Source organism: Herpailurus yagouaroundi, unplaced genomic scaffold (genome assembly GCF_014898765.1).
Source record: "Herpailurus yagouaroundi ecotype Mexico unplaced genomic scaffold, PumYag 166, whole genome shotgun sequence".
Taxonomy (NCBI): Eukaryota; Metazoa; Chordata; class Mammalia; order Carnivora; family Felidae; genus Herpailurus; species Herpailurus yagouaroundi.
In genome coordinates this window covers 15,202,135-15,225,893 of record NW_024412407.1, presented here as the reverse complement: position 1 = coordinate 15,225,893, position 23,759 = coordinate 15,202,135, and the positions used below count along the sequence as shown (strand labels likewise).

At 35.4% G+C, this 23,759-nt stretch overlaps 1 protein-coding gene across 2 annotated transcripts in view; it reads right to left on the bottom strand.

Annotated features, from left to right (window-relative positions):
• The window catches only part of CPNE8 (copine 8), a 234,863-nt gene that overhangs the window by 165,384 nt on the left and 45,720 nt on the right, over window positions 1-23,759 (bottom strand). For both annotated transcript variants that reach the window (XM_040488446.1, XM_040488445.1), the window contains exon 4: window positions 11,724-11,827. In XM_040488446.1, the coding sequence (XP_040344380.1) occupies window positions 11,724-11,827 (104 nt within the window). The remainder of the gene's footprint in view (window positions 1-11,723; window positions 11,828-23,759) is intronic.

Below are 23,759 nucleotides of genomic sequence, written 5' to 3'. Positions count from 1 at the left end.
TTCACAATCTCTGGGTCCTTTTATTTCCACAACCTAAGTAGAAGTCCTGATATTTTCAGTCATTAATTCTGCTGCTTGATAAGAAAGTTATAAACTTCTCTTTCGTACTATCATTAAAAAAAAGTTTGAAAAGTAAAACAAAACACAAAAACCATTCTCTTTTGTGTGAATCAGTAGTATCCTGACTGTTTAAAACTCCCTAACAACTGCAATTCCTCTCCTCTGGATACCATTTAAAAATAAGCAGGTGCAGGGCATGTGGCTGGCTCAGTGAGATGTGCGACTCTTAATCTCAGGGCTGTGAGTTCAAGACCCATGTTGGGTGTAGAGATTACTTAAAAATATAAAATCTTTTAAAATCAATCAATCAATCAATCAATCAGCAAGCAGGTGCTGGGAACAGGCTGTCGTTTGTGTACCTTTTAACTTCTATTTAATATTTTAAATGCTACTGTTGACTTTGAAATTTGGCTAAAGTAAGGAGACATTACTTTTCCCCAATCACTGGACTTAGGGAAACCGAATATTTTACGAAAGATAAATACATTCATATAGTACTACGTTAGGTCCTGATTTTGACCGGTTGGTACTGGAAATAAATGATTTCTTAGAAAGATCCTGGGAAAACATCACTCACTATTACCATAACCTCTCATTTTAAAGAAATTGTAGAAATGGAAAGGTCGCTACCAGTCAAAACAACCTCAAATAAATGAAGTCTTGAATAGGAAAATGTTTTTTTTCCTATTCAACACTGGCTCCAGTGTTTCTCCCAAATTATACTCCTTTCACGTTCCTTGTCCATAGCTTCCCACCAAAAATTAACTGCCTTTTTAAAGATTAATTAAAGCCTTCACTCTCACATAACAAGAATGTTTTTACAAAGAAACAAAGCATCTCCATCAATAAAAGGCAAAGAAACAGAGTTCACTGAGTGTACCAATGCTGGGCAGAGGTTCACGTACTCCCCAGCTAAGAATGTTTACCACAGATTGGCTTTCAAATTGTATGAGGCAAATACCTGCCTCAGAAGAATTACAAATTACGCTTCTTCACATTAGGGCATTCCGATCAACTCTGAACAGCTGTAACCTAGAATTTTAAATCAGCAAACTGCCAACATCTACTGAAAACCTACAGGTGTTAGCACCAAAAAAAAAATTCTTATTCAAGAAATTTTTCTTATTCAAGACAACTTTTTAAGAGAAAATTGAAATTAGCCACTACAGCAGTATCAAAGGTGAAAAATAACTGTGCTGGTTCCTTCCCAAGAATCAGTCCTGGAAACGGTTTTCTATAAAGGGTATACTGTGGACCGGGGAGAAACAACATGGTACGTTCAGTTGTGCTAAAAGAAGCAAAAAGAAAAGGAGTTTGTTTTCATCGCAAAGTTTAAGTATCTTCAAGTATAATCTTCTTTCATTGCCTTTAACAAAGCTTTTTTAATGCTACCCTCTTGAAAATATGTAATTTGCAGCATAGTTCTGATGGCTTTAGATAATAGTTGGATTATGATGAATTTGAAATTATCGTGAGTTTTCCTTTAATGGACTTTTCCTTCTAACTTTTCTAAAAGTATCAAGACTACTCTGGTCCTTACCCTCAGACATAAACCCCACATCCTAAATAGTTAAAGTGTGTGTGTGTGTGTGTGTGTGTGTGTGTGTGTGTGTGTGTATGCGCGCGCGCGCGCATTTATGTGTTTGAATGCCATACTCTTATTAAGAAAGAAAGATCATATTGGCAAGCAGGAAGTTAAGTAGTTTACACCTACAAGGGTACATCCCACTGCCTAAATTTACTAATGTTAATTTTGCAAACTTGAAGCTGCTACTGAATTGGCAGTAACTGATTTGGGTTGATCCTAAAGATTACCTTTCAGTTAGAGGTAACAGATGTTGACTAGAGTTTTTCCTGTACTTCTGGAATTCCAGCTAAGGTCCAAAGCTAAAAACAAAAGATGCTAATATGCTTAGGTCAGAGGTGCGGTCAGACCCTTCTTCACAACTTACTCATAAAGTGACAGGCTATTTCCTATCCCTTGGGGGGCAAGGGAGGTTCATCCCATTCCCCAAAGTCAAGTGAAGGGGATCTCCTAAATCTGGGGTGCCTGAAGAAAAAGATAGCATCTGAGTCCCCAGTCAGATGCTGCTGAGCTACCGAAACTGCCTACAAGTCCAGCCTGTGGCTGCCATTAAAAACTATGTCAGCTGACAGTCCTAGGAAGTGCCTTCTGAGGGCTGAGGAACAAGTAGAATGTGTGACATGTGTCCCCTTTAAGGTCTAGATTCTTCAGAAGATAAGAGACCCACACCTCTGCCTCTCAGCTTCATCTACCCTTTCCTTTTTCCACCCTCTGCTCTCCCCCAAGTAGCTGAAAATAGCTCCAACTGATGGGAGAGGAGGTGAAGAGTTCTGAAGTTTGAGATTAAAGTTTTAAAGTGAAGAGTATAATGATTAACAAAATAAGATGGTTCTAGGGGCACCTGAGTGACTCAGTTAAGTGTCCAACTCTTGATTTTGGTTCAGGTAATGATCTCAAGGTCATGAGACTGAGCCCTGCTTCAGGCTTTGTGCTGAGCGTGGAACCTGCTTAGGATTCTCTCTCTCTCTCTCTCTCTCTCTCTCTCTCTCTCTCTCCCTCTCCCTCTCCCTCTCCCTCTCCCTCTCTCTCAGCCCCTCCCCACTCAAATAAAATAAAATACACACCAAAAAAATAAAATAAAATAAAATAAAATAAAATGGTTCTAATAAACAAAAGTGACTGAAAACTCATGAAATTAGACCTTGACATTATTTATTTTTGAGAGAGACAGAGACAAGAGTGGAAGCGAGGGAGGAACAGAGAGGGAGACAGAATCCGAAGCAGGATCCAGACTCCCAAACCATGAGATCATGACCTGAGCTGAAGTCGGAAGCTTACCCAACTGAGCCACCCAGGCACCCCATAGACCTTGACATTGTTAAGGGAGTCCTTAACCAATGGGAAAAACTGGAATTAATGGTGTTGGGAAAACATAAAAAACTTAATTGCCCCGAAGTATTGAAATCCTTCAAAAATAAAATGGAATAATATTATACAATACATAATTATTGCCATTGATTTATCAAGAAGGAATATAATTTGCTAGGTAAGGCAAATCTAGACTCATAACTATCTTGTTGAAAAGTGGAAAAGCAAGAGTGAAATATATTGTATCTAATTTCTCCTATTCTTCTGCTCATGTTATGCAGTGATGTGACTACTCACACCTTTTGCTCAAACTCATTTTTGTGCAGCTGTTCTGCCAGTAATAGTTTTCAACTGTGGCAAAAAAGTGATTTATGAGGTACCTATACTATTGTCAGTGTGACAACTATAACAAAATAAATAAATGCCAAAGTTTATGACTTTATCTTGATACAGGCATAGCATGATGACAGAGACCATGTCTCTTTTTTGTTTGTTTTGGTTTTGGGGTTTGGTGGGGTTTCTTTTTTCCTTTTTAGAAACCATGATCTTGAATGAAGAAGTACACATCAAATCAAAAAATCAGGAGAATTTTAAAATTTGTGATTGGTAAATTAATCTCAAATATCCATTTCAAGCATATTATGGTAATAACAATAACAACTATGGATTAACCAGAATTTACAAGAATTGGGGCCAATTGTGACAAGAATACATATTCATTCTCTCTCTCTCTCTCTCTGTCTCTGTCATTACAATTTTCTATCATTGAAAGTTAAACAAAAAAGGCTCCTAAAAACCATTTGTCAAACCTACCATAATATGCAGTTCTTTCTATGACACACTTTTACAGACTATTTTTTTTTAATTTTTTTCAACGTTTTTTATTTATTTTGGGGACAGAGAGAGACAGAGCATGAACGGGGGAGGGGCAGAGAGAGAGGGAGACACAGAATCGGAAACAGGCTCCAGGCTCTGAGCCATCAGCCCAGAGCCCGACGCGGGGCTCGAACTCACGGACCGCGAGATCGTGACCTGGCTGAAGTCGGACGCTTAACCGACTGCGCCACCCAGGCGCCCCTACAGACTATTTTTAATTCTTATTTTTTAGAATTTTATAAAATCAAGAGACCAATTAAATAAAAAACAGCACTGAAAACCATTTACATCTGTCTGTTGGCCAATTCAGACTACTGTCATCTTCGACATTGCTGTTCCCTCAAGAGAACATGTTACATAAATGTGTTGGGAGTATTGCTGTAGTTTTTTGAGAGATGCAGATCAGGATTATAGGTGAATTATTTCCTACCTTATCCTATTTTAATTTTCCAAATATGCTACAATGAATATTTTTCCCTAGGAATAAGACATTGCTAAGGCAAAATTTAAAAATTGATTATAATTATGTATACTAATGAGTAAGTAGATCCACATAACTAGAGAAGAAATACAGTGTTTTCCACATTACTTTGGGTAGATCTGCTGAAAAAATCGCAAAATAAAAACAAAAAGGAAGAAAGAAAGAAAAAAGTCTGCTCTCACAGGTGAAAGGTGTTATGTAAAATATTCTAATACATGGTAAGTCAAAAGGAATTAATTAAAGTGATATGAAAAATACTACATGAACCAAGAAAATATACTTGTTGCTTTTCTTGGTAATCTTCTCCAAGTATCCCTTTCTCTGGCCCTAATTGTTTGAATTATTTGGAGATAATATACAATTGAAATAAAGGTATTTGAATCAAATTGCTGAAATTACCCAAATGCATTCAAAAGGTAAAACGATACTTAATTCAGTCTTGCAATATGCTTTCACATTTTGAACATTACACAACTTCTATAAAAACCGCTATAATTTTTAGAAGAAAAGAGGAAGCTGAAGAAGTTAAAACATATCAATTTACCTACACTAATTTCTGTCACATTATTTCTTCTTGTCACACTGAGATAAAATAATACAACATGCTCCCATTCCAATCAAACAAAACAATTTCCCACACGGTCTTACTTTGTTTACTTAGATCAAATATATTCTATCATATTATTGTATTCAATGTGTGGCAGACCACATAGACGTAGACGCTCATCAGTACTAGATAACCAAGGCAAAAATAAAAATATCCCAATTTAGACATTAACTTTAATATTCATAACATTTTAGAAATTCGTGTTTTGTACCATTTAATTATAAACTATTTCAGGCAAAATCTGACTCAATACTGGAGAGCACAGATCCTTTGAACATATTAAACTTTCTGGGACTTGGTTTTCTCATTTACAAAAATAGATTAACTCCACCTCACAAATGTGTTGGGTGGGTTAGTTATGTATTCGTATGATTCTATTATACACTGTGAATAAGGGTAGTAGTGCTAACAAAAATAACCTCTTTGTGTCTGTGCCTACAAAACTTATATGCTAACTCAAACTCCATGAGCTTCTGTAATTATTTCATTTAGTTTATAAATAACTGGAAGATATTAGCAACAAATATATTAAACCTTCTTATCATTCTTTCCTTCTATATTTCTACCTGTAAGTGTATTGAAGTTTTGTTTTCTTTTATTTTTTATTTATTTTTTTTTCAACGTTTATTTATTTTTGGGACAGAGAGAGACAGAGCATGAACGGGGGAGGAGCAGAGAGAGAGGGAGACACAGAATCGGAAACAGGCTCCAGGCTCTGAGCCATCGCCCAGAGCCTGATGCGGGGCTCGAACTCACGGACCGCGAGATCGTGACCTGGCTGAAGTCGGACGCTTAACCGACTGCGCCACCCAGGCGCCCCTGTTTTCTTTTATTAAGTCTCTGAAATACATACAGTGAAGTTAAACAATGTCATTCATTTATCATGAAATACTAGAGAGGTGTGGTAAGTTCTAGCAATGCCCTAACTTCTTCCTACCTTTAAGCCTTTCCTTGTCCATGCTAAGCATACCAAGAAAGCTTAGAAACATGAAATAAGTATCAGGTGCCTCCCTACCACAATACATTCTCATTTGGACTCACTAGTTTGTCAGAGTGATTTTTGAAATGCTATCTGTTAAAACAGGCATAATATTTGAAGACTAACCAGCACTGAGTTCAGTGGAATTACATTTCTTGCACTCAACACGTTTTAAAACCCATTGGCTTCCACAGCCTCATCTTCAGTAGAGATGAGAATGCAATCGTTAGCCTCCATACAGGCAAATCATTCTTTACCTTCGTTTCCTCTCCAAAATGACTAGCCCAGCTCTCAATTTTTGCTCATTCGTCTTCTAACAAACATTTGATTGCTATCATCCTTTTGAAAGCACTATTTCCTTTCTTTTCATTCCACTTGTGACATCCTATAATAGCCACAGTTATGATATAAGTGATAAAGGCTGAGTATGACACGGGCTTAAGAAGCCAGGGCCAAGTGGGTACAGTGGTGAAACAGTCACCCGGCAGCAGCTGCTTGTGATGGTGACAGGAGCCTGTTGGCAGACAGCAACCAAAATGAAACAGAAATGGGTTCTGAAAATTGGAGCTAAAACATAGGCAAGGCGCTCAGAGAACAAAGTATATAGGATCTTGGCTTCAAAGGCAAATTCCACCAAACTTTAAAGAAGAATTAATACCTACTCTTCTTAAACTATTCCAAAAAACAGTAAACTTCCAAATTTGTTCTATGAGGCAAGTATTATCCTGATACCAAAATCAGATAATCACACCATCAACAAAGAGAACTACAGGCCAAAATCCCTGATTAACACAGATGCAAAAATTCTCAACAAAATACTAGCAACCTGAATCCAACCACACATTAAAAAAATCAACCGCCATGATCAAGTGGGATTTTTGCCTGGGTTGCAAGGGTGGCTCAATATTCATAAATTGATCAATTTGATAAATCGCATCAATAAAAGAAAGGGTAAGACCATATGATCATTTCAAAAGACGCAGAAAAAGTATTTGACAAAGTACTGATAAAAAAGTATTGATAAAAAAGTATTGATAAAAAACTATCGATAAAAAAAAAAACCCTCAACGAAGTAAGCTTAGAGGGAACATAGCTCAACATAATAAAGGCCATATATGAAAAACCCAGTTAACACCATCCTTAATGGGGAAAATCTCAGTTTTCCCCTCTAAGGTCAGGAACAAGACAGGGATGCCCACTCTCACCACTATTATTCAATATAATACTGGAAGTCCTAGCCACAACAACAGAGAACAGAAAGAAATAAAAGGCACCCCAACTGGTAAGGAAGAAGTGAAACTTTCATTATTTGCAGATGTAATGATACTATATACAGAAAACCTGAAAGACTTCACCAAAAACTGCTAGAACTGATAAACGAATTCAGTAAAGTCGCAGGACACAAAATCAATGTACAGAAATCTGTTGCATTTCTATAGGCCAACAGTGAGGCAGCCAAAAAAGAAATTAAGGAAATATTCCCATTTACAATCGCACCAAAAATAATAAGATACCTAGGAATAAACCTAACAAAACAGGTGAAAGACCTGTACTCTGTAAGCTATAAAACACTGATGAAAGAAGACAAAACAAAGAAATGGAAATATATGCCATGCTCATGGATTAGAAGAACAAATATTGTTAAAATGCCCATCCTACCCAAAGCAATCTACAGATTTAATGCAATCCACATCGTAATACAAACAGCATTTTTCACAGAACTAGAACAAAGAATCCTAAAATTTGTATGGAACCAGAAAAGACCCCGAATAGCCAAAGCAATCCTGAAAAGGAAAAGGAAAGCTGGACACATCACAGTTCTGGACTTCAAGTTATACTACAAAGCAGTAGTAATCAAAACAGTTTATTGTTGGCACAAAAATAGACATACAGATCAATAGAACAGAATAGAAAACCCAGAAATAAACCCACAATTATATGGTCAATTAATCTTCAACAATTCATGCAAGAAAATGCAATGGGAAAAAGTCTCTTCAACAAACGCTGCTGGGAAAACTGGACAGCAACAGGCAAAACTATGAAACGGGACCACTTTCTTACACCACACACAAAAATAAATGCAAAATGGATGAAAGACCAAATATGAAATCTGAAAGCATAAAAATCCTAGAAGAAAACACAGGCAGTAACTTCTTTGACATCAGCCGTAGCAACTTCTTTCTAGGTATGTCTCCTAAGGCAAGGGAAACAAAAGCAAAAACAAACCATGGGAACTACATCAAAATAAAAAGCTTCTGCACAGCAAAGAAAATAATCAACAAAACTAAAAGGCAACCTATGAAATGAGAGAAATGACAGACCTGATATTGCAAATGACATACCTGATAAAAGAATAGTATTCAAAACCTATGAAGAACCTATCATATTCAACACCCAAAAAATAAATAATTCAATTTAAAAATGGGGAGAAGACATGAACAGTTATTTCTCCAAAGATGACATATAGATGGCCAACAGACACATGAAAAGATGTTCATCATCACCATCAGGGAAATGCAAATCAAAACTACAATGAGTTATCACCTCACACCTCTCAGAATGGCTAAAATCAACAATACAAGAAACAACAGGTGTTGGTTAGGATATGGAGAATAAGGAACCCTCTTGCACTGATGGTGGGAATGCAAACTGGTGCAGCCACTATGGAAAACAGTATAGAAAAGTTAAAAATAGAACTACCTCATGATCCAGCAATTGCACTACTGGGTATTTACCCAAAGAATGCAAGAATACTAATTCGAAGGGACACATGCACCCCTACATTTATAGCAGTATTATTTACAATAGCCAAAATGTCTATTTGGCTAATTGATGGACACAAGAGCCCTAGTGTCCATCAACTGATGAATGGTTAAAGAAGATGTGGTGTATATATGCAATGGAATATTACTCAGCCATCAAAAAGAATGAAATCTTGCCTTTTGCAATGACATCAATGGAGCTAGAGAGTATAATGCTAAGCAAAATAACCAGAGAAAGACAAATACCATGTGATTTCACTTATATGTAAATTTTAAGAGATAAAACAAAGGGGAAACAATGAGAGAGAGAGAAATTAAATTTATTTTTATATGAATTTAAATTAAAATAAAATGAAAATGAAATTAATTTAATGAAAAATATGAAAATGAAATATAATTTAATGAAATTAAAATAAATTTAAATTCATATAAAAATATAAAAAATTAAATTACTATAAATTAAATTTTATTAAATTTTAAAAAGTTTTAAAAATTAACATAAAAAAGATTTCTAAGTTGGTCTCAAAGATTAGCATGAAGAGTGAGTACTCCTATCTACATCTTTTTTTTTTCAATATATGAAATTTATTGTCAAATTGGTTTCCATACAACACCCAGTGCTCATCCCAAAAGGTGCCCTACTCAATACCCATCACCCACTCTCCCCTCCCTCCCACCCCCCATCAACCCTCAGTTTGTTCTCAGTTTTTAAGACTCTCTTATGCTTTGGCTCTCTCCCACTCTAACCTCTTTTTTTTTTCCTTCCCCTCCCCCATGGGTTTCTGTTAAGTTTCTCAGGATCCACATAAGAGTGAAAACATATGGTATCTGTCTTTCTCTGTATGGCTTATTCACTTAGCATCACACTCTCCAGTTCCATCCACGTTGCTACAAAGGGCCATATTTCATTCTTTCTCATTGCCATGTAGTACTCCATTGTGTATATAAACCACATACATCTTTTCATCCTAAAATCTGACTCTGAATAATTTACATTCTGAAAATGAAAAAAAATATAAGAAATTTACCTAATAGGATACTCACTGCAAGATTATATGTAATAGTAAAAATAGAACCAGCCAAAGGATCCATCAGTAAATGTTTGGCTAAATAAATAGTGTTTTTTCAAACAATGAAAATTATGCAGCATAAAATGAATGAAATACACACACACACACACACACACACACACACACACACATAATGGCATAAAAAGGTATCTGAAAAATGCAAGTAATAGGAAAGTATTTGTGATTTTCAAAATACTGAGATTCCCATATGCAAGTATATACATTGAGTCATGTACATTTTTGGTTATTTGTGAATTTGTTGTTTTTTGGGACTTTTTTTTTTTTGGTATTGGAAGAACAAGAAACTCTGACTTTAAAAAAATTTTTTTCATGTTTATTTTTGAGAGAGAGAGAGAGAGGGAGAGAGAGAAAAGGAGACAGAGTGCGAGTGGGGGAGGGCAGAGAGAGAGGGAGACACAGGATCCGAAGCAGGCTCCAGGCTCTGAGTTGTCAGCACAGAGCCCGACAGGGCATTCGAACTCAGGAGCCATGAGATCATGACCTGAGCCGAAGTTGGAGGCTTAACTGACTGAGCCACCCAAGCGCCAAAACTTTCACTTTTAAATGCCTACGTTATTTAAAATTTATAATCAGTATTTACTATTTTTAAATGAGAGAAAACAATATAAATGAATAAGAAAGAGAGAGAGGGAAAGGGAAATAAAGAGAACAAGAATCATGAAATAATGGCTGGTTTCAGGATAAAGTTAAGTCTAAAACCAGGGGCAAAAAATTAAGGGAGTACCACACTGGTATATGAAAGAGAATTCTTAAAAACAATGGCTATGCAGGCCGTGAACAATGAGAAAATGAAACCACATTCACATGATTTATATGTCATTTTTAAATAATATCACTGTGAGTAATCTCCACGATAAACATGGTCAGGAAACCATTACATTCTACTTTTTCTCCTAAGTATGATTTTTATTATTTCAGAAGGGGTTTCAATAAAATAAAAACCAAACAGGCCATAATAAATTTTGTTTGATAAATATAATGAATAGTGAAAACTCTTATAACTCTTGAAGGAAAGGGCCTGGCATAAAATTATCCTTTTTTAAACAGAAGCATGGTGGGTTATTTTACTGCACACATTTTAGGGGACAACAAGAAAGACTGTTAACAGTAAACAACTTTCTACATTAAGAAGCAAATGGTGACTTTTTCAAATAAGAGATGATAGCTTTCATCAAAAAAAGTCTATAAATTGTGACAGCCTGGTACATTTTATTGTTTCCAGCTATTTAAAGTAAGACATTTATATTTTTAAATACTTGCAATGCTCATAAACTCTCTTTAATTATTTAAATTTATTAAATACATGCTATAACATATGTTATACTTTTCCCTCTCAATAGGTTTTCTTTTAACAATATCCAGATGTTTCAACAATCACCACAATTTACCTCTGTGAAACAAAAACTCAGTAACAAATAACATCTTACAAACTGACACTAGATTCCCTGCGGACAAGAAGTTGAATTTGATGGTAATATTTTGATCTGCTTAATTTAGTGTCAAAATAACAAGAATATTAAAAATATCAAGCAGTCTGGCTCTAGAATCCTATGCCTTGGCAATATGAGGCCACAAAGGGATAAAAGGAAGGCAGATATCCATATACTATACGAAGAAATGGCTGAGAGAAACAAAGATCTGGGGGACATGGGAGTACATGAGATCACCTTGGAATATATGCAGAGCTTGAAAAGAAATTACTGAGGCTTAACATGGTTTGAAAGAATGTCCATACATACCATGCAGCATTTCTACATGGTTAAATTGTTCACTAATTTTTCAATAAATATATAGCCAAAAACCTATAAAATGTAAAGCAATGCTAGAGACAGTGCTCAGAACACGCTCTAAATAGAATTAATCTGGTTTCCTGCCAGTGTAATCTAGTATTCAGTGCAACCAGACCCAGCCTTATGTTACACAACTTGCCTTTAACAATCATTTTTTTTTAATGCAAGTTATATCAGAACTTACAAGTCAAAGCGAAGGTTCTCCCTTTCCTCAAAAAAGTAGTCCAGGATAAATTTTCTTACAAAATCAGGATTTAAAGTATTATCAATTACTTCAGTCCTTCCAAACTATAGAGAAAAAGAGAAAGAGAGAGGTTAAAATCAAGTCTTGCATGATTATTACAGTATACTACTTTGTAGTAATACAGTTCCTTGAAACCAGAAGCAAAAAATATCCCAGTGGCTTGATAAAATAAAGTACCACCAAAAAGTCTTTGGAGACAAAATCATTCCCTCTTATTCACAGGGAAATCAGAAAAAATGAGCACTGAGTTCTTTCACATTATTAGAAAAGCAGCTTCTGAAAATTCATATAACAAGCTGTAACACCTCCTTCCCTCCTCATCCTCCCCTCTTGAAAACCAAATCTCATTCTAGTCAAAAGAAGTTATTTCTCCCTTAAATTTTAATGTATCACAGATTATTTTTCCTAACCTAGTGTAAAACTAGGCCAAGCAACATATATTTTTACAACTGGAGGGGTCCAAGTACTCATACTCCAGAAGTTCTCCACACAAAAGAGTCCATCAGCTATGTTTTGGGGAGAACTTTCTTATAATGTAATATACACTTTAATCATGTGAGTTTTGTTTGGCTTTGCTTTAATTCTTATGGCATCTAGACAGCCAGATGAGGACCTATGATACTTACATGTTTTAAGCTAGTGAATTGCACTTTTGCTTAAAAACATTAAGTCTCTCCATCTTAGCGGAAGTGGAAAACAAGACAAGACACTTTCTAGTCCCTCCTCCAACTGTGAAGGAAGGCCACCAGGCTCTGCTTCCAAAGACAGAGCGATATTCAAATTTTACATCTTTTTGTATTTGGCTTACATTCTTCCCCTCTCACTCCCATGGAATTCTAATAAGGGAATTTAAACCTTTGTGAACAGCATTATGCATGTCATTTTATCGGAGAACCAGTTTTTATTAAAGTTCATGGAAATACGATTTTTTAATAGGAATAAGAGAACTGTGATAATCCAGTAAAAAGTGAAGGTCATGTTTACATAAATTTTGATGATAAAACTATGGTACAAAATATTGATGACAAAGGATTTACTATGGCTATTGCTAACTACCCCAAAAAGAACTAGTTTTATGTATCTGACAATTTTTTTAAATCATGGACCAATATCATAAAGGTAAACCACAACCCAAGTAACTAATTCAGTATGTCCAAAATATCGAACATTTACTTTGAACAATAATAATAACAGTCACCATTGATTGAGTATTTACTTTGTTCCAAGTACTTTTTACACATTACTTTAACCATGAAAGGTAGGTATTATTAGCCCATTTTAAAGATGAGAACATTGAGGCAAAGGGTCCCAACTTTGGGCTACAAAATCTACATTCACTTTGGCTACAATATCTACATTCTTTCTAAGACCCTCTTCTATTTCAGAATAAAACATGTGATGCCCTGAGAAGATCCAACAATGAGCCTATCCAGGGTTTTCTAATTTTTAAAAAGTGGGAGTAAGAACATGTACCAAGTAACCATGTGCTGGCAGTGCCCACGCACTCCATAAAAGAAGTACAGAAGTCAAGAAGTTTAAGTCTGAAGCAGACACAGGCTGGGCCCTCCCAGCCTTTCTGTTGCCTGGAAGCTCCCCAGGCCAAAGAAGAGAGCACCAAACAAACATCCAACACTCTCAGATAGAAACCCAGCCAGTATCCATATTCCTTAGCACCCAAAACCCTCTAGTGGATTTTAACCCAAACTCACACTCAGAGGGAAGAAAAGAGAGTGAAATTTCCCAGTGCGAGCCCCAGGTGTTAAAGCCAACAATTTCCCAGGGCCGGAGCCATCCCATAAGCTTGTTTCCTAGGGACCACTGGCTTGTCAGCATTACAGGTAACTGCATATACTCTGCTATCTCAAGTGAAGATTACTAACGTAGCCATTAAATTTTTAGCTAGTCAACACAAAGCCCTGAAATTGCTTCTGATGACCTCACCAATAACCTTCACACTGTGAAATCTAGTGGTCACTCTGACCCTTCTCACACTAGATTGCTAGCAAGCACCATGGGACACTGCTGTCCACACTTTCCTTTCTGAAGCAGTCTTTTCTAGCTTTTGACACCACACTCCCATTTCTCTTCCCTTCCTAGATTCTCAGCCATTCAATCTCTATTGTCAGAGCACACTTCTAGGCCTCTTTATTTGTCTATATTCACTCTTCTGTTAGATTATTTATCTGCTCCTTTGGTTTTAAATCCCATCTACATGATGATAACTTCCAAATGCAAGCATCAGCCCAGACTCACCTCTGAGTATACTCATGCACACAACTGCCTTCTTGGCTTATACAAGTGGTTGTCTAACATGTCCCTCAGAATTATCACCTGACTTTAAATACTTTTTTTATATCACAACCATACCCAATCTTGGTCCTTACCAAGTCCACCCCTTGTCAATAAATGACATCATCATCCACTCAGTTACTCAGGCCATAAATGAGAGTCATCCTTCTTAACTCCTTGTCTTTAACCCACTGACTCCTACTCATCACCACCTCATAAGCTGTCAATTCCAACCCCAAAACACACCTCACAGCTGTCTACATCTCTCCATATCTCCTGTCAACAGCTTAATTACAACTTTTCATCTTTCTCATGGACCACCTCAAGGGCCTCCTAACTCACATCTTTGTGAACTCTTGCTCTCCCTCCAATTCTTCCCCCATATCACATCCAAAATAATCTTTTAAAACCATGTAAACACAGGTATGCAATTTCACCACCCAAAAAGTCTTTAATGGCTTCCCATAATACTTCTAATTAAACCTCTTCTCTTTTGCCTGTAGGACTGACCCTTGTCTACCTCATGAACTTCATCATGGGCCAGTATCTCCCCTTCCTCTTTATCCAAGCCTGTTGGCCTTTTAGATCCCTCTACTCACCAAATCCTTCCCCTCCTATAGCCTTTGCACCTGTTATTTCTTCTTCCTGGCATGCTCTTAACCCCACTCTTGCATGGTTGACTTTTTTCATCCCTTAAGCCTCTATATAAATGTCAGCATTCTGGCTCTAAATACAGTAATGTTGGTCCCTTACCACTAAAATTATTCTCCTTCATAACACCTGTTTATTCTTCCATAAAACTTGTCTTTTACAATTATACTTTTGTTTTAGAGTCCCCTCACTAGACAGTATGCTTCATGAAGGCACAAGACATGCATACCTGTTTTACTTAAACCTATACAAAATTGAACTAAAATTGAGTAACTAAAGGAGATTTATAATATATTATTCAAAGAAAGAAGAATCAAGGATAACTTACAGTATAATACCAATTTTGATTAAAATATATGTTTATGTTGGGGCACCTGGGTGGCTCAGTCGGTTGAGTGTCTGACTTCCATTCAGGTCATGATCTCACAGCTCATGAGTTCGAGCCCCACGTCGTCAGGCTCTGTGCTGACAGCTTGGAGCCTGCAGCCTGCTTCAGATTCTGTGCCTCCCTCTCTCTCTGCCCCAACCCACTCGCATTCTGTCTCTGTCTCTCTCAAAAATAAACAGCAAAAATTTTTTTATAAATATATGTTTATGTTGATAGAAATAAAAATAGAGGAAGGTATACAAGAATGTAGAAATTATCTTCCAATTTTTTTTTTTTATTATGCATTTCTGGGTTTTCCTAATTTCTTGCAATGACTATGTCTTACTTTTAAAATCAAAAGCATAAAACTTTTAAGCAATGTTCTTGTTTTTTTTTTTAATTCATTCTACTATGAAGAGTGAAAACTGGGGGCGCCTGGGTGGCGCAGTCGGTTAAGCGTCCGACTTCAGCCAGGTCACGATCTCGCGGTCCGTGAGTTCGAGCCCCGCATCAGGCTCTGGGCTGATGGCTCCGAGCCTAGAACCTGTTTCCAATTCTGTGTCTCCCTCTCTCTCTGCCCCTCCCCCGTTCATGCTCTGTCTCTCTCTGTCCCAAAAATAAATAAAATAAACGTTTAAAAAAAAAAAAGTGAAAACTGGCAATAAGAAATCACAGATACATTATGACTGGTTTAGCTCATGGGAAATACATTAGTTCTTTCCCAGAGGCTGGAATATATTAGCTATCAACTAAATGATTAATCTTTTTGACTAGAAACCTAATTTGTCTCAGCTAATGCCTTATACTACTAAATAAGAAATTTCTAATTCCTTGGAAAATGTATATTCACATATAATTCTATGCAGATCAGAAAGGATTAAAATGTTGAGGAAAGGAGAGCCTGGGTGATTTAGTCGGTTAAGCGTCAGACTCGATTTTGGCTCAGGTCATTATTTCAAGGTTCCTGAGTCTGAGCCCTGTGACAGGCTCCCCAGTGACAGTATGGAGCCTGCTTGGGAGTCTCTCTGTCTTCCTCTCTGTCTGTCCCTGCCCTGATTGCACATGTACTCACTCTCAAAATAAATATATAAATTTTTCAAAAACAAATGAATAATAAAAATAAAACTTGGAGGAAAGACAATTATTAATAACATTTATTGATGGTATACCCCAGGAAATAGCTACATTTGAAAGAATTGAAAGTTATATTCTAAAAAGTCTTTTTCTTGGGGTGCCTGGGTGGCTCAGTCAGTTAAGCGTCCGACTTCCGCTCAGGTCATGATCTCACAGTCCATGAGTTCGAGCCCCACGTGGGGCTCTGTGCTGACAGTTCAGAGCCTGGAGCCTGCTTCAGATTCTGTGTCTCCCTCTCTCTCTGCCCCTCCCTTGCTCATGCTCTGTCTCTCTCTGTCTCAAAAATAAATAAAAACATCTAAAATTTTTAAAAAAATAAATAAAAAGTCTTTTTCTGGGGTGCATGGGTGGCTCAGTCAGTTAAGTGTCCAATTTTGGCTCAGGTCATCATCTCACAGTTCGTGAGTTCCAGCCCTGCTTCAGGCTCTCTGCTGACAGCTCAGAGCCTGAAGCCTGCTTTGGATTCTGTATCTCAGACTCTCTCTGTCCCTCCCCAACTTGCGCTGTTTCTCTCTCTCAAAAATAAATAAACATTAAAAATATTTTAATATAAAAATAAATGAATAAAAAGTCTTTTTCTGAGTATCAACTACCCTAGATAGCCAGAAGTACCTGCAAACTTGACTACAATACTGTCTGGAACAATGAACATATGCAAATACGAGACAGTCAAGCACTTTTACATAATTATACAGTATTAAGTTTCATCACCTTATAATTAGGAAAATGTGAGAAAAAATATTATTTTCCTCTGCAAGTGTGAAAGTTTTCAGTCATTTGAAAAAAGTAGGTAAACTTAATTTTGTTGGAAGATAAAACATTGTTTCTTGTAAAACTTTAACCAAAAAAAAAAACAAAACACAAGTTGTTGAAAAGTTTTCCTTTGTTTTATGCTTGAGCTAATCAGATAAATACCTACTTTTCCAATTTAGGAACAAATCCTGCAGAAAATGATAGACTGGAAATACTCTGATTTCTAAATCAGCTAATTGTTAAAATGCTTCAAGGGAGGAGTATCAGAACATTCATCTATTTATGGCACCAAGCAGGTGACCTTTGTTTTGAGAAAAATGTTCAGGAAGATTTAATATATTGTGAAGGTCCAAAACAGCCACCTAGTTCATGTTCATTTGTCAAATAAAGAAAAAGTGATGAAGGAAAAAGGTCATCTGGACTAGTGCACATCTGTAATTTGGTTATTAGATTAGAATTAAATCTCAGTGGTGGTGATACACAGAGCATAGTCTCCAGAAAGCAGACAGGAAGACTACAGAAACTGAGTATTGCAAAGAGACTATTAAGATAAATTCAATTTAAAAAGCTCAGTTTAGGACTATACATATCCACCCTGCATAAAGTATACAACACACACACACACACACACACACACACACACACTACTACCATTTGTATCCATTTCCTCTTGTACGTTAAACACTTGGATTACCAGAAAATCCTCTTCTGGTAATGGACCTCTTCCTCTGATGGAAAGAGATATAGTCTTCTTGTGTATCTCATCATACAAGACTTTTCTTTCCTTTTCTTTTCTTTTCTTTTTTAACAGATCAAAGATCTGAAAGTCACTTAAGTATAAAAAGACAAGTAGGAAATCTGAAGGCTTTATCTAGGTCTTACATTATTATACATCATTGAGATGTAGTTATAGATGTAGATAAGAAAGTAAATAAACACACCGAGAAAATATTCTTGGTTTAAAAAGTATATTACACATACGTGGCTTTTATTCACTTTTTAGGATCTTCTGATTTTAGGAATGAACATAAATCATTAGCCAACAATAAGAAAAAAAGACACCCTGATCACCTCTCTATAATGGTTACACATAAAATATAGAAAGGACATTAACTCCATCAATTTTTTAAATTATAGTACTTTAAAACCTTAGTTAAAACATTTTAAGATGAAATCATACTCTAAAAAAATAACAATATTTCAAGAAACTGAGAACCATGTCATTGCTTGCCATTAATTCTGTGATTAGTGACATGTTTTACCATCTGAAGAGAAAAAAAAATGGACTCAACTTATCTGAGAGGTCCTTATTGGGAAATATGGGTTAATTTTTATCATATTATCAGTTAGATTTTCATTTATGAGGCAAAATATTTTTTAAATGAATTGAGTAGATTATTATTTTAATCTACCCAATTATTTTAAATTAGATTGTCTGAGTTAGGTTATTACCTAAATTCAATTGAAAATAAACTTGAAAATGTATTCACACTAACCCTGAAGTCTTTGAATATTTAAAAGCAGTTCTACACACAGATGTACAATAAATGTTGTTTATTCACATTCATTAGAAAGTAGACAATTATTAATTTCATATACTCACAACTAACTTTTGATCATTATCTTAAAAATCTCCCAAAGGAATAATTCCTATGTTTTAATTTTCTCTTCTTCCTAAAACTATTGTGTAAGATAGACTTTCAAGCATGGTTTCAATGCTGAAATTCTTAAATTCTCAGTGTGTTTGTTTTTATGAGTTTTATTCACTTTATTTATTTTTTTTTTTTTTGAGAACTTAGCAAGAAAACAGAAACACTGCAAAGCTAAGTCTGGGAATTATTTTCATTCAAAAGTGATCAGAACAAACTTTTGCTTCTGCCAATGGCAAATTAGGTTGCTTAAGACTAACTTTTCCACTGAGAACAGCTAAAGAAATCAGACAAAATATTAAAATAATCTTTTTGGAGGCAGCAGAGAGCTGATAAAAAATTATACACATGGAACCAAAAACCCAGAGAAAAGAGATGCCAAAAGAGGGGCCCTGTATTTGGAAAAGACGCCAACCAAACTGATTTTAGCAATCTCATCAAACTAGGAGAGACAATGGAATTTTTCAAAATCTCCAAAGGGGTTATATGCATGTTCATGCTTTCTTTCCACATGTTTAAGTGTTTTTTTTTAAATAAGGTAACAAAGGCTTTGAGTTGGGGCTCCAAGACGCTGCACCAAGGAATAAGGACGAATCAGAAGAGAAACCCTGAAGAAGAATGAATCTCAGCTCAGAGTGAATCAAATCTAATATTGAATTAAAATAAATTTTTCCTAGTCTAGTTATTTCCCCAGAAGAAAAGTAAACCAACTCTGGAGAAACAAAAATCATCCAACACCTCAAGTATGTCTCTAATTGTTCTTATATGATATTCAGCAATTATTATCAGGCATGAAGACATGCTTCCAGCTCTAATGGAGTCACTTAAAACAGACCAGCATTCGAGTGGAGAATCAGAAATGGTAGACAAATACACAAATGTATTGTTGGATGTTATTGCAGAGATGCAAGGGTATCCTAGTGCTGAAAGGCCCAATGCTAGAGAAAAGAAGTTAATTAACATGATCCCAACTTTTATCTGGAACAAGCAGTGACACAGAAAAGAGCAAGTCCACATAAAAATGGAGAGAGAAGCAAAGCCAGGAAATCTCAGCAACAATGAGCCATACTTTTGAAGACTGCACAACTGAACAGAAGTAGGACCCTAGTGAAGCTAGAAGGGCTATCTGAACCCAGGTTTCTTTAAAATTTCAAGAAAATGAAAGGTGTCAAGGCTCAATTACAATGTTATCATTAAAAGAGAGAGAGAGAGATTAGAGAGCAGAATAATAAATATCTCTACAGGAAATGAAAGTATGCCAAAAGATATCATCAAAAACCAAACCAAAACTATAATGTAGTATTTCAAACAGAGCTAAAACACATACAGTCCTAAAAGAATTGTGTGGTACTGAGAAAGGAGGTGATATAAATCAAAGAGGAAATAAAGAGAAAACAAATAAAACAGCATTTTAGAAACGGAATAAACTAGTAAGGACCCAAGAGTCATCACAACAGATAAAGCCTTAACAGAAATTGGAAAAAAAAATATTCCTGTTTTTAAGAATCAAAAAGAAATGGAAAAAAAAGAAAATGAGAAGAAAGTAACAAATACTGAACAGAGGCAAAGTGGGCCTATCATAAAATAAGAGAAGCCCACAAAGAAGAAAATCATAGCAAGGAACAGACAAGTATAAAAAACTCTAATTCATTAGCATGTGGCTTAAAGAAAGATAAAATTAGTTTTTCTTTAGAATTTTTGACAGAAATGCCTTATGACAAAAGAAAATGAGTAACATTTAATATACTTAAGGAAAGAAACTGTAATAAAAAATTTTATGTTCTGTATATTCAAAGCACACAAATTGTTGTTGACACACAAAAAAAGAATAATAAATATTGTTCCCATGAGCTCTTCCAAAGAATCTATTAGAGAATGAGCTTTAGATAACCAAAATTACTACAGAGATATTGACATACGGAGTGGTGGTGAGCACTACTTATAGAACTAAGACTAAATTAGGGCTAAAAGTGAGAAAATAAAGTATGCAATGGCAATATGATCTGCTAATGTTAATAGAATAGAACATCACTCCAACTAACAAGTAGAAAAAGAACAAAAATCAAGGCACTAAGAATCAACGGGTGCTAACATCAAAAAAGACCAAAAACAAGACATCATTTACTTCCTACTGAAAGTTCATGCCATCACCTACAAATTTGCTAAAGGAACTGAACCCATGTCTGATCAACTTTCTGACATAATCTATTAAATTGTAGAAATACAAAAAAAAAAAATAAGAAAAACAAAAAATAAAAAACAAAACCCATGAACTGCACTATACATAAGCATATAGTGAAAAAGATCCTGACTGTGGAACTATAGGACAAATGGTCTAGTTTCTGTAACAGATAAGTTGTAAGAAAAACAAAGGAGTGGAGAGAAAGCTGTACACTAAAAGACACAGAAAATACATACCATTTTTTGAAGTGTGCAAGACCAAACTGTAATGTTGAGAAGTGCACACTTGAATAAAAAAACCATAAACACACTCACCGTTACTCTTTAAAAACAGAGTACTCTGGGAAAGTTCATGGAAAAAAATTCTGAGGTGCTGGCAAAGTTCTATTTCTTGACCTTGTTAACGGTTACATGGGTGTTTGCCTTCTAATAATTCACCAAGGTTTTCATTTTTTGCATTGCTTTTTGTATGTGTTTCCAATAAAGCAACAGAGAAAAGTGAATGCAAAATAAGGACATCCCCTCTACAAGAGTAGTCATTGAGACAATTACTGACAACACAACTGCAAAATTGCACCAACATACATTTTAAAGGGAATTCTTCATATGAAATTAAAATGATGCTTGAGGGGCACCTGGGTGGCTCAGTCGGTTAAGGGGCCGACTTTGGCTCAGGTCATGATCTCGCGGCCTGTTGAGTTTGAGCCCTGCGTCGGGCCCTGTGCTGACAGCTCAGAGCCTGGAGCCTGTTTCAGATTCTGTGTCTCCCTCTCTCTGACCCTCCCCTGTTCATGCTCTGTCTCTCTCTGTCTCAAAAATAAATAAACATTTAAAAAAAAAAATGATGCTTGAAGGAAACCTCCAAATGCACGAAGAAATGAAGAGCACCTAGTAAATATATGTAGAATAAAAAAGAATATTGATGATATAAAATAATAATAAACTATCTTGTGTGTTTACATAATGTATATACATATAGTATACATATACACACATATATATTTGTGTATATATATATAATATATATACATAATGTATATATATACACAAATATATACATATACATATATATATATAAACAAACATTATATATTAAAGTGTTTTAGGACTAAGTATTTTCTGGAAAGTTGTGACAAAACTAATTTATCGGATTCTAAAATATCAAGAAATTGTCATAGGTATGTTGAAATCTTTAGGGTAACTCCTAAAAATAGTAAAAGAAAGTAAAACTAACAAGCTAATATAAGGGAAAAAATATGTAATGCTAAAAAAAATTATTTAGTCAAATCCAAAGAAGAAAAGAAATGAGAGATAAAGAATTTAAAACATATGAATAAAATTTTTAAAAGTTAAAAAAATAGCTAAATGGTAGGTTTAAACTGAAACATATTGGCAATCCCATTAACTGTAAATAACCTAAACACTTCAAATAAGATAAATATTATTGATGTAGATTTATTTTTAATCCCAAGTGTCAGCTGCTTACAAGTAACACACTATAAATACAAAAACACAGGAAAATCGAAAGTAAATCGTGAGGAAAAAAAAGACAAACTATGCAAACTTTAAAGAAAGAGAGCCAGATTAACTATTCAAATATCATGTGAAGTAGAATTTAAGAAATATTTCCAGAGAAAGAGTAAAAGCCCTAGACATCTTGTCTCAGGAAGGAAGGAACTGCTAAAAAAGAATGACAAGGCACATTTTTAAAACATACAGAAGCCAACTTGAAGGTGCTTCCATTTAGCAAATTTATGGAAATTTGAACCCCAAAGTAAACGGTATAATATATAAAACTCCATTGAATAAAAGAGGAAGCCATGAGTCCACACTTATAAAATAAATGAATAAATTAAAAGTTTAATGAGGAAGGAGATATTTATATACTCTTAAAAAGTATCTCACCACACACTCATTAACTACCTTCCCAACATAATTCCCAGAGTCTCCTCCCAAAATAAGTATTAACTACAAAAAAGGAAAGTAACTTTTTGGTAGAGAAGGCTAGCAGACATCACTTTAATCAAGTGATCAAAAATAACCTAACCCAAACTGGGACAAATCAAACTCCTGTGCCACCAGATGGGATACAAGAAGAGCGACGCAGTATCACCTCTGTGATATTTCATCCAAGGTTGCATTATGAAGGAAAATATCACACAAAATCAAAATGAGAGAAATTCTATACAGTAGCTGACATTCCATTTTCAAAAGTGTCAAGGTCATCAAAGTTAAGGAAAGACTGAGTAAGTATTCAAGATCAAAAGAGACCTAAAAAAATGACAACTAAGGCAACACATAATTCTGAATGGAATCTGTCTGCTCTAAAACGTATTATTGAGACAACTGGTGAGAACTGAATGGGGTCTTAGGATGTGGTGGTAGAAACACGTCAATGTCAATTCCTTAAGTCTCAGTATTATATTATGGCTATGTAGGAGAACATCTTTTGTGCAATAAAGTATTCAAGTGCTGTAGGTCATCATACTGGCAAGTTATTCTCAAATGGCTTAAAGGAAAAAAATTCTTTATATATTTGCAACTTCTCTGTAAATATAAGATAGTTTCCAAGAAAACTGTTAAAGATAGTTTCAAAATTTAAAAAAAACAATAGTTTAAATCTGAAAGCTAACAAAAGTACAACATATCAAACTTGCTGGATATAAAGCTTCTTATTTAAAAAATGTAGCCTAAAATGCATAGAGTTGAGGGGAGCTTGGGTGGCACGATCGGTGGGGTACTGGTCTTCTACTCAGGTCATAACCTCACAGTTCATGGGTTTGATCCCCACATGGGGCTCTGTGCTGACAGCTCAGAGCCTGGAAACTGCTTCATATTCTGTGTCTCCCTCTCTCTCTGCCCCGCCCCTCTTCTTACTCTGTCTTTCTCAAAACTAAATAAACATTAATTTTTTTTAAACTGCATATAGTACAAAAGAAAAATGACTAAAAA